This window comes from Neltuma alba, unplaced genomic scaffold, assembly GCF_004799145.2.
Source record: "Neltuma alba isolate B1F8T4 unplaced genomic scaffold, ASM479914v2 tig00011964_pilon, whole genome shotgun sequence".
NCBI classification, from domain to species: Eukaryota; Viridiplantae; Streptophyta; class Magnoliopsida; order Fabales; family Fabaceae; genus Neltuma; species Neltuma alba.
This window is the reverse complement of record NW_021636542.1, coordinates 1-16138: the sequence shown is the minus strand read 5'-3', so window position 1 is coordinate 16138 and position 16138 is coordinate 1. Positions and strand designations below refer to the sequence as shown.

At 37.2% G+C, this 16138-nt stretch overlaps 1 protein-coding gene and 1 pseudogene across 1 annotated transcript; one reads left to right on the top strand and one right to left on the bottom strand.

The window, feature by feature from the left end:
- Positions 1-2311: 2311 nt before the first annotated feature.
- Positions 2312-12947, top strand: LOC114720106 (villin-3-like; annotated as a pseudogene).
- Positions 12948-14684: 1737 nt separating this feature from the next.
- LOC114720109 (uncharacterized) lies at positions 14685-15927 on the bottom strand. Its single transcript, XM_028905721.1, has 2 exons — positions 15509-15927; positions 14685-15420 (listed from the first exon to the last, which is right to left on the bottom strand). Exons 1-2 carry the CDS (start codon positions 15925-15927, stop codon positions 14685-14687), a joined length of 1155 nt encoding a protein of 384 aa, XP_028761554.1.
- Positions 15928-16138: the final 211 nt, after the last annotated feature.

The window sequence follows — 16138 nt, the reverse complement described above, 5'->3', positions numbered from 1 at the left end:
ATTCTATCCCGATCATTTTTCATATTCATTACCATACGTTTGATCCGGTGCTAGATGATATTGTGGTAACGTTAACGAGCTTGTGTGTCTTTTAATTTTCTTTGATCACTTGGTGTGCATTTTTATTATTGTGGCCGCTTATTCCGATTTAATTCAGTAATCAGCTCTCTGATAATCTATTATTCTTCCTATCGTTTGCTTATTTGTCGCGAGATCTCTCGCCTGTATTCACTTGTCCTGATTTGAATATTATTATAAGCTTCGATTATTTGGCATATTTTCTATTGGCTTTTAAATGACACAGAGGTGACTAAACGAACAATATGCAAAAGGGCTCGCTGATCTTGCCATTCACGTCTGTGGCAACATATCAAGTAGATCTCCTAGTATTAAACTAAAATGTTGCATTTATTTCTGCATATTATGTAAATTTTTATCTCAGATCATATTACTGCTCAAAATTCCATAGGTCTTGTCTGTTAATTCCGAGTTATCGTTCAGTGCATTGCCATAAGCTGTTGCGTCTTAGAGAGCTTCTTAGACATTAGAGTACTGTATATATTTTATCAAATGTCAGAATACTGAAATAATTTGAAACTCTGAAACCTTTTATCCATATGGCTATATGATGACTTGGATTTGGGAGATGTTATACGCCATAGCAACCAGGGAATGTCAGTTATTTTCAAGCTGTGATTTTTACCCAGTATTGTTACTTCAAAAATTTAACAGCTGCCTAGAGAGTTCAATACCTTGAAATGTGACATAGATGGGTTATCTGTTTGGTGATATGGAACTTGTTGGCATAGACTTCTTCATCGAGGTAAACTACTGTAGAGACCATCATCCTGATGTTAAAGGGCCATTGGTTTGACAGCCCTTCAAGACGTCCTCTTCTGCCGTTAAACATTTAAAAGTCATTCATTCTAAGCTTGCAACGTTATTGAGCAGTAAAGAAGTGTACAATCTAGTTCTATGCAAGTTGACAAGTTGGTTTGACCATATAAGCAGCTTTGACAACACATTGTGTTCTGCTGGAATTCAGGAATTGGCTGCCTAAGTGGTGGAGATTTACATGCTCTTTGCTTTCCATCTTAATTAGCCAGGTTCAGCTTAGTGTTGATACGTATCAGCCTGGGAAAAACATCCAAACAATTTTATCCAGCATGTTAAGCAAAATTATTTTAACTGTGAATATTCTTGTAATTATTTCTCATTAATGATCAATGGTTGAAAAAAAAAAAGTAATAAATGGCAGGGAAAAAAGAAAATAAGTAATTGGTCCCTAAGGGGTGAACATGGCCATAAGTATGATGTGATTTGTTAGTGACCAGCGTCTAAGTCAAATATCTTTTTGCTTGTAGGAGCTGGAAGACACACATAAGAGACCAGTTAATGAACTGAAGTCCGTATAAGTTCAGGTCTGAGATGATAATGTCAAGGCTTGACTCATGTTAAGTTTGTCAAACTTAATTGGGTCTAGGGTGGATCATGGGTATACAATCGGTGCCTGTGGTAGTACTGGTGATTTCCTGTCAATAGGAGGGGTGTTTAAAGGGCCAAATGGCAGCTTTTTGGTGATTTCAATGGCACATGTGAAATTAGATTACTGAGTTTTATTGATTTTCGGGTAATTGAAGGAAGAGTCAACTTGGGTTTGGTGGGGCGAATTTTCTAGATGCATGCCAAAGAAATCCACTCTGGACATTTGATAAAATTAGAGAAATTTAGAAAAGAACCCCAGACATTACACCTATGGTCTGATTGCATTGCTCAACTTAGAAGAGAGCAATTTGCTGCTATAGGTAATAAATATGATTATCTGCTTAACGAAAGCAGTACAAACGTTTGCATGGCTCTTCCTATAACTTTTACTGTAAAGACTAGGAATAAAACCTGATTCCGTATGTTTAAGCCTTTACCATTGGTAAATCACAGGGAAACTTGGACATTAAAACAAGACAAATAATGGGATGATCTAATCTGCAAGCATTACCCATTCTTGGTCCTAGTGCGTGCTCATCTGCGCATGTGTCCTGCATCACCACCTTAATGATGATAACAAAGACACAGACATTACATCCATCGTGACATATCTTGTGAAATTTTATTGTTTCTGTTATTTGTCGCACTTGTGAACTTAATTATGACAGTTGTTTGCTTGGTATGGCCTTACAGAGCATACACAATTGCTCTAACTGCCAAGTTATATATGTTTTTCTCATGCTCGTATATTCTTTATTATTTTTCTTAATTATGTTTTTCTTGTACGGTGAATTTTGGGAATTCACGTGGCGTTCTTCCTGGAAAGATATCATATTAGAAGGAATTATCAGCCATGTCTAGCTCTACGAAAGTTTTGGATCCTGCATTCCAGGCAGTGGGTCAGAAAGTGTATCCTTAATATATGGGTTGACTGGATAATAATAAATGAATGTTTTGTATTTTTCTTCTTTTTAAAAACTTCTCCACGGGAATATTTTTCAGTTGTTGATGCAAAAATTTTACTGCCCATAGAATGCTAAACAATATGAAAGTGATCTTTTGCTATAAAAATGGAAGTTATATTGTTGAATTACCCTATTCTTTGAGAGGTTTTATACTTGACTTGTTATAGAGGGACTGAAATATGGAGGATTGAGAATTTCCAGCCAGTTCCGTTGATTAAATCTGAGCATGGAAAGTTCTACACGGGAGATTCATACATCATTTTGCAGGTGTGGGCTATGGCAATTTTCCCTTATCATTCATTTTTGTGAAATTGGAGACTGAATGTTCTGAAAACAGTTATTCTATATATGCTATCATAATGTCCATAATTTTCTTTATATCTCCTGATACAACGTAGAGACAATAATCATATTACTGTTCTTTATGTAAGCATGCTCACAGTAAAATAGATAAGGAAAATTTCTAATGGCTTCTAAAATAATACAAATTTTAACTTCTATTCCAAGAGAAGAGAACATGTGGCATGATATATAAGTATAACACAGTTCGTACTCCGATGACGAGATAGATTGAAGCCTATGGCTTAATTCCTACTATGGGAAGATGGGCCATAGATCTCTATTTTGGGATGCTCATTTTCAGTATATTTACAGACAACACAAGGCAAAGGAGGCACTTATTTATATGATATACACTTCTGGCTTGGAAAGGATACAAGTCAGGTAAGCTTTGACCTTGCCTTTCCTCATGCTCTTTCTTTCTTCAATTTCCATCAGACCTTTCTTTCATGGAGAGTTGAATAGAAAATTTTAGCGAGAGGTTTCTAAAACAGTTTAATCCTTGGAAAGTTGCATTTAACACAAAGGTGATTACTTTTATGATGTACTCTTGTTTTCTATCAAGTTTCATTTTGTTCTAATTCTTTCAAAGAAGAATTCAGATGATCTGAATACTAAGCTTTTATCTTGGGAGGGTCTAGGCTTAAATGGTTCACATTCCTGTTTGGAAATTTTGGGACCACTATATTTTTTTTTTGGGGGGGGGGGAGAATAATTTTTTCTTGACATTAATTTGTGACCATTCTTGTAGGATGAGGCAGGGGCAGCTGCCATCAAAGCTGTTGAACTTGATGCAGCTCTTGGAGGACGTGCGGTGCAGCATAGGGAAGTCCAAGGCCATGAATCTGACAAATTTTTGTCGTACTTTAAACCATGTATAATACCACTAGAGGGAGGTGTTGCATCTGGGTTTAAAAAACCTGAAGAAGAAGTGTTTGAAACACGCTTGTACATATGCAAAGGAAAACGAGTTGTCAGGATGAAACAGGCAGAGAATTCTTTTGACATGAACTTCATAGATTTGGTTAACATTCATCTGACTGTGTGTGTAATTAGCAATTTTATTGTGCAGGTCCCTTTTGCCCGGTCTTCCCTGAACCATGATGATGTATTTATCCTTGACACTCAGAATAAGATTTATCAATTCAATGGGGCAAATTCAAATATTCAGGAAAGAGCCAAAGCTTTGGAAGTAACCCAGTATTTAAAGGAAAATATCATGAGGGGAAATGTGATGTTGCAATTGTTGGTAAGGACATCTGTTTTCCCTGATACTTGTTGACTAAGTAATTGTATAATTCTGTATTCCTGTTCTTTGGAAGCTTAGTCTTTACGTCTTCTGATTCTTTGTGCGTTTTTAACTGCCTTGCAGATGATGGAAAGTTGGATACTGAGTCAGATTCAGGTGAATTTTGGGTTCTCTTCGGTGGATTTGCTCCCATTGGGAAGAAGGTCATTGGCGAGGATGATATTATTCCAGAGACTACTCCTGCTCAACTTTATTGGTGCGATGTTTTCCTCATCCTCTTGTTCTCCATCTACCTGACTCCTGTTTGAAAGGGATCATATAGTAGATAATGGATGCTAGCAGCTTCTTCATCTTCTTCGTTTTTGTGGGTACCAAGGGTGTCCCCAACTGACAGCCTAGGGCTAATGCCTTTTGAGATGTAAAGATAACAGAAGTGGATCTTGCCTTTCCCAGGCCCAGCAAGATTTTTTTCCCATACACATGGCCAGGGATCAAACCCCATGGCAGCTATTTTAACCTAGATCAATTCATGTCATTAATCAAAGTCAAGGAATGTATTCTGGACTACCATATAAAGCTTATTATTTCTGCAAGGCCCCAATGATTTGGTATTTCAAATCAGATCAAAGATGAAAGGAAATAAAATATTATAAATTACTTGATCATATAGAAAGATATACAGTTAACTCTCTGGGGCAGCACTGCCTGCTCCAGGGATGTCCAGATGGTGGTGTGTATTGTGTGAGGGTATAAAACTTTGTGAACTCTTTTTTATTCTCCTTCTTCCACTTCAGTCTTAATCCTGCAATTAACTCCTAATCAATGCTTGCGGTTAGTTAAAGTCATGTAAAGAAATCATGTGGTTCTTGCATGACTGATAGGTTTCTTTCTTTCTGGGGAATTAGTTCAGATGGAACACATTTTTATTTCTTTTCTTTTCTTACTTTATGTCTTACGATACAATTTGTGTCATCTATTAAACATATTACCTTCCAAATCTAAGGCTTTCGTTTCTCAGTCTTTTTACCTGAATACTTGTGCTTGTATAGAGTCGTTTAAAGTGTATGCTCTGTATGCCCTCTGGTGAATATATGAGCAGGTGTTAGCTGGCTAATGACAATGTTGCATGCTGATGATTAACGTTGTTCGACTTGTCCTTGCAGTATTGCTGATGGCGAGGTCAAACCTGTTGAAGGTGAACTATCTAAATCACTGTTGGAGAATAACAAATGCTATTTGCTGGACTGTGGTGCGGAGGTGTTTGTCTGGGTTGGCCGAGTAACACAAGTCGAAGAACGAAAAGCGGCATGCCAAGCTGCTGAGGTAGTGACATAGTAACATCCAAAGCTTCACCTGTTAGTTAAAAGTGAATTCTGTTAACTGTGGGAATATCTCCAGGAGTTTGTTGCAAGTCAAAGTAGGCCAAAGTCAACCCGGATAACCAGAATTATTCAAGGTTATGAGACACATGCGTTCAAGTCCAACTTTGATACTTGGCCATCAGGATCTGCTGCTCCTGGCGCTGAGGAAGGGAGAGGAAAAGTTGCAGGTAGACTGCCCCGTCATTTAACTTGTAATTTGTACAAGCAATTGTGTATAACTTGCCATACTAAGTAGGGATTTCATGTGTTGCTAGCTTTGCTGAAGCAACAAGGTATGGGTGTCAAGGGGATGACGAAAAGTACACCAGTCAATGAGGAAATTCCACCTCTGCTTGAAGGAGGTGGAAAGATGGAGGTGAGCTTATATATATATATATATATATATATATATATATATATATATTTTGCATAGTTTCTCTAGCTTAACTGAATTGATACCTTTAAACGTGATATTCCTTTGATTTTCCAGGTATGGCTAATCAATGGAAGTGCCAAGAATCCATTGCCTAAGGAGGATATTGGGAAGTTTTACAGTGGAGATTGTTACATAGTATTGTATACTTACCACTCTGGTGAGAGGAAGGAAGACTACTTCTTGTGTTGTTGGTTGGTAAAGATAGCATTGAGGTGATTTCTTTCATTCCCCGTTTAAGATAAAATGTTACACAAATTGTAATATGTTATTTCTTACTAAATTTTGGTTGGTTCCTAATCCAGATTTGTGATTGAAAATGTTTCTATAATCCTACATCAGAAAAATCCATAAAGTGCCTTTCCCCCATCTTTAATGGGAGGCAGCATATCTGCAATAGAGTTATTCGGATTACTTTCTGTATCACTGCATATAACATGCAATGGCTATTGTGTTTGATCTCTTTTGTAATGTTTCATAGCAGAATCCTCACAAGTCTTCATATTAATTTTGTAACCAAAAGAAGAAAACTAGCTTAGTTACCAACTCTACAACGAAGAACATAATTAGAAATATTTGCAATAATTACCACTGTAGAGCGATTATCCACAGTCGTAATGAGACAAGAAGTTATCTAAGGTTGCTATGGACTGTCCTTGAATTTTATTAATTTATGTTATTCTTATTTGGTTGCCAGAGATTTGAGAATTTATGCCTATCTAGAAGTTGACTTGGCTTTATTCCTGATACAGGAAGACCAAAGGATGGCTGCTCGATTGGCCAATACCATGTCCAACTCACTAAAGGGTAGACCTGTTCAGGTTTGTAATCTTAATGTAAAATTGGATAATACATTGGAAATTTTTTTAATTGAAATACTTTCTTGCAGGGTCGCATATTTGAAGGTAAAGAGCCACCACAATTTGTTGCACTCTTTCAGCCTATGGTGGTCCTTAAGGTATTACGTTTCTTAGTGCAATAGTATATTGTGTTCTTTGTAACGTATGTAGTCTAAAACTTGTGACTCTAATGATTTTGATTGACCTCTATCCATTTTAGGGAGGCTTGAGTTCTGGTTACAAAAAATTAATAGCAGAGAAAGGTTTGCAAGATGAGACTTACACGGCAGAAAGTATTGCACTTATTCGAATTTCTGGAACTTCAATACATAATAATAAAGCAGTGCAAGTTGATGCAGTATGTCCCCGTTGAATTCTTCATTTTATCACATCGTATTGAAAGTTCTACGAGCTTCTCCGTTCATGCTAGTCTTTTTTTGCTGCATTATATCATCTGTGGTATTCTTTTTCAGGTGGGAACATCATTGAATTCTACTGAGTGTTTCCTGCTGCAATCTGGCTCATCAGTTTTCACTTGGCATGGAAGTCAATGTTCTTTTGAACAGCAGCAGCTGGCAGCTAAAATTGCTGAGTTTTGAAGGTACATTGTTTGGCTCGAATTTTTGGGATTTAGACTAAATGGCTCAGGTAATACCGGAAGTTAGAGCATAATTAGAGCATAACCCAATTATCTCAAACTCTTGGGAGTTCATATATGTAGTGAATAATAAATATGGACCCTGAATAAAGGACTGTGTTATGTATTAACCATTAGAATATGTGCTTTTGAAAATGTTTTTCATATCTCTACTGTACACTACTACACTTTTTATTTTGCGATGAATGGTCAATCACATTTCACAGTGACTCTGACTACAGCACTTCTGGTTATTCCCTAACTGCATTACACATCTATGAACTGCATTATTCCTCTAGTGGATTCAAAAGGTTGCTAACTTTGTGAGCAATGTGCTACTTGTCATTGCTCAGCCAGGAGCTGCAATAAAACATGCCAAGGAAGGGACAGAAAGTTCAGCCTTTTGGTTTGCACTTGGAGGAAAACAGAGCTTCACCAGCAAAAAAGCCACTAATGAAACCGTTAGAGATCCACATTTGTTCACGTTTTCATTAAGCAAAGGTATTGTTTTTGGGTACATTCTACTGGTGCTTTCCCAACATAATGTTGTTCTGTAATAGCTAGTTTATATACTGATATATGTTTTATTAGAGTTATGGTTGGGACAGTTTGAATGTTCTAACCAATGTTAGTTTGTTTTCTTCTTTGGCCATGTGGATTCACCAGGAAAGTTTCAGGTGAGTTCGTTGCTGAGACCTCGTTATGTCAATTTTCACCTCTGAGTTAGGAAACTTGATAACTGTAACTTTCGTTCTTTATGTTTTCAAATTCAATTTTATTATTTGCTCTGCAGGCAGAAGAGGTTTACAACTTTTCCCAAGATGATCTGTTGACAGAGGATATCCTCATACTTGACACACATGCTGAAGTGTTTGTTTGGGTTGGTCAATCTGTGGATTCAAAAGAAAAACAAAATGCTTTCGAATTTGGCCAGGTAAAAATTTTAAAGAGTTTTAGATTTCTATTTCTCATACTTATGTTGCATGATGCAGATGATTGATTATGGATTTTTCTCTTTTTTCTACAGAAATATATAGATAGGGCTGCAGCTCTAGAGGGACTCTCCCCTTACGTACCGCTCTATAAAGTTACAGAGGGCAACGAACCTTGCTTTTTCACAACATACTTTTCATGGGATAATGCAAAAGCTACTGTATGTTTTCAAACGTCGGGATTCCCCTTTTATCATTTGTCTGAGATATTTTTTAGTCATCATTATCACTCATCGCAATTTTTGGCATGTCCAAGTTGGTAGGGTAAAGGACATGCTTGCTAGCAATATATGCCCGAAAAAATAATATAGTCTTTTCATGAAACATAGGTCCTGTTTGGTGCGAAGCATGGAAAATAATATAGAGTGATAAGCAGTCTTTTCAGATTAAGGGGTGGTATTTCCCAAATCCATGTAGACAGATTTGTCCAACCCCAAGTAACAAGCAATCACTCGTATTAAATATTTTTTTAACATATTTTTTTAATCCCAATCCTAATCCTTCCCTTTCATTTTTAATGCTTCGTATTAAACGGGACCATAGGATTGACAATATATTACCAAATAGTTATTTTAGAAGGGAGAACTACTAGTGGAAGTATCAAGGAACCAAAACTGCCTCAGTCTCCATGAAACATAGGGTTCGCAATGTTCTTTTATCAATGTATATCTCTCTCATTCTATGAGATACGTAAATCAAAATATTAAGCTCATATAACACTGTCCACCTACATTAAATCAAAGGTTGAGTTTTAGAGCAAAGGCTATGGTCCTTAGTTGCTGTCTTCAACACCACCACCCCCCCCCCAAAATAAAAAAAAGAAGAAGCAGTTGCTTGTCGTCTGAAACAACTTTACTTGGGGTGTGTTTGGATGAAACCAAACGTGGTTTGGAAAAATGATTCTGGAGAATAGATTCTGGGGAAAATAGATTCTGTGAAGAATAGATTTTGTAAAAAAGTGATTCTGAGAAGTGAGAGTGTTTGGATAGTTGTTATCAGAAGCACTTTTATATATACAAATTACTAAAAAAAAGACATAAGTTAATATGATAATTACAGAAAAAATAGATTTATGATATATTTTAATTTGAAGAAATAAAATTGTTAATAATATGTTTTTACCAACATAATTAATAATACATAAGATAATATAATTAATAAATAATTAATGTGTATATATATTTATAAAATATAGATTAAATATATTTATAAAAAATATGTTTATAAAAAAAATAACAAGATACATATCATATAGGCCTCACACTCTCCCTTTTTTCTCCAAAAGCAAAAAAATTTTGCTTTTTCCAAAACCATGGTTTTGGAGTCAAAACCATGGTTTTGGTTTTTGGAGGGGGTGTTTGGGTGATCTATTCCCCAAACCATGGTTTGGGTCCCCAAACCATGGTTTGGGGTGTCACCCAAACACACCCTTGGTCATTGTTCAAGTTTATTGGATTAACATGCTATTTGTGATTGATTGATGTGATCATGAAGTTTTAAGAAAGCATTTAAACAAGCTAAGTTAAAAGGCCAAAGCACGTAGGTTTTACCTATGCATTATTTTCCTGTTGAATTGCAGGCTCAAGGAAACTCGTTCCAGAAAAAAGGTGTCATTACTTTTCGGCATTGGCCATGCTGTAGAGGTAAAAGCATTGATCTAATTTAATAGAAGAGTGTATTATTAACTATAAATGCTATTCAGCTTACTGAATGTATGTTTGTTATTGTTCATACCTTGATGTAGAAATTGAAATTGTCAGAGCACTTCATTCATGTGCAAGAGGTTCAATAGATACTTTTATTCATGTTTGGCTTCTCTAGCCCCGTCATTTTATGAAAAATTTTTACTTAGAGGTAATTTTCCTGTCTAAATGAATTTGGTGGAATTTTGCTGTTTGATGATGCTAAAAAATGCATCTGGTGCCAACTACCGTATGATTTACAAACTTAGGTGCTGTTTCCTTGCTGTGATATTTTAGCATTCCTTATACTAGGGAAAGACAAAAAGTGAAGTACGCAGGGCGTCAGTATCGGATAACATTTCTGGTTCTCATATAAGAAGTAAAATGGACAAGTCTATGCGGAAGATTTTAAAGAAGAAATCATATTATTTAATTACTTAAAGAAATGCCAGTTTGTCTGCTTAGTGTTAATGCTTAAAAACTTTTCTCCAGGACATGTAATTCTGTGCATAACCTTTGACTGACCTAATTTCATTTCTCCCCTTTAGGATACACCAATCCCTGCAAACACAAAACGCTGTGCGTTAGAAATCATATGTGAATTTATTGTTGATGGCTTCATTATTTCAACAGTTTCGTCTTGTATTTGTTTGAGAATGCTTTGTTGGATTTGGTGACAGGATAAGTCCAATGGATCCAGTCAAGGGGGGAGGACCTAGACAAAGAGCAGAAGCTTTAGCTGCCTTATCTTCTGCATTTAATTCACCTTCTGACAGAACATCCAGCACGGTATGTTAACTTGCATATAGATGAGTATTAGCATTTTCGTTCTCGGTATTATTGATTATAATCGATGATCGTCAAACAAGCAGAAGATACTCCTATGAAGCAGTTGCTGTGTTATCACAATTTCACAGAGCATTCACCAAGCATAGCATATGGAATTGGCATTTTTGTTTTAGTTATGGCTTAGGATACTATGCATTTAGAAAATAAATGCACAACGTAACATTAAAAAGAGAGATATAGAAAGAGAGAAAATTAGAGGTGGATGAAAGAAGGCCTTTGTTGCACTTCCACCCTTCTAAATGCGCGACATATTACTGCAGGGGATTGCAGTCCTTTACTTCTTGAATGGGGTGCTAAAAAATGTGACAGAGAATAATATTGTTAATATATCATGTCTCCTATTATATTAGTGCTTCTACTGCTGCCAAGGTTTACTCAGGTGTTTGGATCGGGCGAGGGGAACTTGGGTAGATAACATAGATTTATTCCCAGTGGAGCTCCAAAAGATGGAGAAAAGACAATAGTAAGAAAATTGGTGCTTCTTGCCTTCTTCTAACTGTTTTTAGTTTCACTGGCGCAGGATAGAGATAGACTGAACGGAGTAGTAATAAATCAGGAGGTCCAAGACAAAGAGCTGAAGCTCTAGCTGCCTTGAACTCTGCATTTAATTCATCATCCGCCGGTAGAATGTTGTTGCTCCCAGGTCTGCTGGAACAAGTCAAGGATCACAAAGAGCAGCAGCGGTAGCTGCTCTTTCAAACGTTCTCACTGCTGAGAAGAAGAAGCACTCACCTGATTCCTCTCCTGTTGGGCCAATCAGCAGTCCTGTTGCAGAAAGTAGTGCTTCTGGTAAGATAAGATAAGGCTCTTATCCATGCAAGACGTTGCTTTATACGCAAATATCCTGGTCAACCCCCCCCCCCTCCAACACACACACACACAAAAGGAACCTCTCATTTTCAGTGATGCTACAACTGGTTGCTTCTTTCAGTATTTGGCAGAGCCCATCCTTTCTTTTCTTTTTTTTCCAAATTGACATGCAAATTTTGTGCAATTGTCGTTTTACATATATTTGGAAAAATATGAAATCTGGTTTTCTTCGTTGCATGACAAAACCTGCATTTACCTAAAATAAACTCGTGTGCAACCTTTTCCTTTCAATGGGAGGCTCTGAAATCACATGCTTGTGTCGCTGATGCAAAAAAAAAAAAAATCAGAATATTCCCTGCCCTTTGCTGCAACTAATATTTCTCTTGTTTGTGCAACCAATTCCGGGTGCTCTGGAATATCTGACTAGTGTGATTTCTTGTAGCAGAAGCTAAGAGTGAAAGTGGCCAGTCCGAAACCGAAGGTCCTGAGGAAGCTGCAGATGCCAAGGAGACTGAAGAACTTGCAACCGAAACTGGTAGCAATGGTGATTCAGAACCCAAAACAGGAAAATGTTGAGGATGGGAATGATAATCAAAGTAGTCAGAGCACATTCAGTTATGATCAACTGAAGACCAAATCTACTAATCCTGTGTCTGGAATAGATTTCAAACGAAGAGAGGTTAGTCTTGATTTGCCGTTGCTGATTTAATTTATTCCGTTGGGAGTGATGTCAATATATAGTCTTTTCTCTCGAATTGGTGTATCTCAGGCCTATCTATCGGATGAAGACTTCAACACAGTATTTGGAATGACAAAAGAAGCATTCTATAAATTGCCAAAATGGAAGCAAGACATGCAGAAAAGGAAAGCAGATTTGTTCTAGAGTTGAATATTACAATGAGTGACATACATATCTGCTGTTTTTGCATCCTAACATACTTTTGTTGGAATCCACTTTTTATCTGTGGGATGGTTGTGGTATTATTGAAACTCCAAGTTGGATTCCGGTGCGTAACAATTTGCTGTTTGGCCTTTGATGGATGTAAACCTGTGGTTAGTATCGGAATTGATTGTGATACTGCCTGGAGAGTGAGTTTTAGTTTCTCCTTTGAAATTGGTTTTGCCTCGCGTAATGATGTTCACATATTGTAGCTATGAAGACGGTGGACAGCTCCATTCTTTCATTTGATCAGGTTTGTAATTTTAATACATGGATTTATTCATGTTGTTATTGGTCCGGGGGGCGGGTGTATATGTACTGCTTTTTCATATAAACTATAAAGAATGAAACTTTGCTGGGTTGTTAGTTGTGAATTTGAATTCTTTATTCATTTTCATCCCCATGAATGTATATTTCTTGTTCTCTGGCTATCCTCCCTCCGTTTATGGGCTGGCTCTCGTTGCTCATGAGAAAATGCATTTAAATTTTAAAGCATTAATTCATTAAATGCTTAATTGACCCAATAACCGATTTGACAATGCCGGCGTCTAGAAAGTATATTAGAGTTCACAAGGTGAAAAGAACAGTTCGAAGCGTTGTACTTTGTAACTCCCAAGCCCGAAATTTCGTGAGTTATGCGTTAATTATGCAACTTTCTTGCCCTGAAATTGCGCGATAATCTTTTAAAAGACATATTCTTCCAGTCCTAAATATAAGATTTTTATATAAGGGTTTAGATAAAGGTTTTATATTTAGGACCGGAAAAGTAAAGGTCTTATATTTAAAATCGAAGGAATATGTCTTTCTGTAAGCCAAAAAGTTTGTCTCATTATAATTAAGTTTAATATTGACAATGGAATTTTTAATTTTTTAAAGAATTAACTTTTCATGAATATGTTTATTGCATAAAATTTTAAAAATAAGTCATAGTTTCGTGTCTAGCTGGTGAAAAATACTACTTCTAAAAATCTATTGGTATATATATGCTTGCATTATTTTCAATGTTAATATCAAAACTCGAGGGTTCAAAATCACTTTATATAAAAGTTATAAAGCTTTTGCCTTTTTTATGTTAGTGAAGAAAAATAAGTTTAATTCATCCTTTTTAATTTTCAATGAAATGGTTTATAAGCAATGTTGATTTAGGACATACTCTTCCATCTCTTATTATAAGATTTAATTTTTTTGAATTGATTTGTCTCTATTTATAAGATTCCTTTTGAATTTATCTAAACAATAAATGCATTTTTATCTATTTTATGCTTAATTATATACTTTCTCATATTATCTTTTTTCCATATATTTTTTTCACTCACACACACCTACTTATAAATAAGGGCATATTTTTTTAAAAAAATATATTTTTAATATATTTATTACTTTTAACTAATTTTAGTAGTTTTCTTAAACTATGTAATATAGTTAAATAAATTTTATAACAAGGAATTGAGGGAGTACAAGATAAGTATATAAAAAAATATCTCAATTTATGTAAAGTGTATTTGTAAGCAGTTAAATTAGCACATTGATTTTTTTTTTTTTGACCTGGCATATTTCCCGTGTGCAATTAATTGAGTTATTACGTGGTGAGCATCGCAAAGTCCAATTGTACAGGATCACGTCGCGCCAATCCTTGTCTTTAATTTAATAAAATTGCATTTCAACTATCCCCCTGTCGTTATTAATGCCCCCCATTCTTGATGATCTCATCACAACTTCACAATTCACAATACGTGAATTTTTTTAGAATCAGCTCTTGACAAGTTTCCTGGCGTGACCATTGAATCACGGAGTGGCTGAACTAAGAATTTAAATTATATAAAACATACACCAACAAAAAATAGTATTAAAAAATGAGTATTTGTCTCTAGCAGATAAAAAAATAAATAAGTTGTCTGAATTTTGTCACAAGTTTTCGGCGGCTGTAACATCACAAAGACACAAGCCAAACCGCCTGTGAACCAGATCTACATCACATAATACAAATCTCAACTTATATTATGAGAGTATCTTAAAAAGAATCGTTATATTTTGTTTCTACGTGTCGAGGGCTAACAATCTCTATATAGGGAAGAATCTACTTCAGACGAGCATATGTGCTTCTTAATAAAGAATTAAGACTCTGATCATGTGGGCCGCGTTGAATATTACGTAATCCCACAATGACGTGGAAGAAGCTGAGTTAGGGTCAGCCACTGATCTCGTGTCCGAAATTGACTCGTTTGCCGTTATCAAATTCACGTTCTTCAACGTGAACCGGTTCCCCACCAGATGACTCAGTACCGCCGCCTCCGACACCGAGTTATTCGCGCGTTTTTTCATCGCCCACCGAACAATTTGCGTGAGCATCGCGTTCGATAATCGCCGGATGCCTTTCCCTCCGCCCATTATGATCGCCGAGTTGACTCGTCCGCCTCCCTGAGTTTTCTCCGAGTTGTTCCTACTCTGCGTCATGCTAAAGCTACTACTCTCTGGATGTCTATGTAACAAAATGGTCTCGGGGCTCCGGTTCCGGACTCTTCCCAGCGGGTCTTTCACCACTACCATTTCTTCACGTCTACGAGCATTACATGCTTGAAACTCCGCTTGACCCGACCGAGCAACATCGGGTAGCACGCCCATCTTCTCAAACTCAGGGGGACGTCGTTTAGAACCCGGCCAGCGAGTTCTCCGGATCGAGCTCTCCGGGTCAAATCTGAGAACCGACCCGTAACTCAACAGAGGGACGATCTCTTCTGATCCGCCATTCCCTGTTTCCGGGTTCGTGAGATTACTTCTAGTTCTCGCACCCCACAATGGCTCCGCGATTTCCGTCCCCTTCTTGACCATCTTGAGAAACCTGGTAGCATCGAAATTGGGAGATTTCCGGTTCTTGTGAGGATGGGGTCACATTCATTTGAGTGTAGTGTTGAATGAGTGACAAGAACGAGTCGTTCTCCTCCTGAATAATAGGGGTGAATCTCGATGACAAGGAAGCAGAATCGAACATGAAAACGACGTCGGCGCTGGCAGTGAGGCCTGACCTATGCAAAACTCTGAGAAACAAGCGAAACTCCTCGTCGGTGGTGTCGGCAGCCACGTGACCCAAACGAGATCTTTCATGGCTCTGGTTCCTCTCTGTACAGAGTACCATCCGTTGCAGAGCGGGCGAAGGAAGATGCTCGCTGTTGAAGGCACATTTTCCCAATTTGGGGAACCAACCGCTGGGCTTTGGGCTCTGCAGTGGGATTGTGAATAATGGGAGATTTCTCCGACAAGATCGACGATGGGCCGTAGGTTCGATGGTAGATAGAGTGAAGAAAACAAGAGTGGTGAAGAGGAGAAGAGCGCAGATGGAATGATGCATTGAGCAGTGGAAAAAATGCGAATGGAATTGGGTCTCTTGACAGAAGAAGAAGCAGGAGGAGGCGAAGAAGAAGGTGAGGAAAATAACTTAGTTTTGTCGGCAACTGGGGGGCTTTCTTCAGGGAAGAATACCAAGAGGAGACCCATGCCCTTAGCCTTAGCGTTTGCCCAGAACCCCGAATCTCTCTTTGGTTGTGTGGCAGGCGACGATT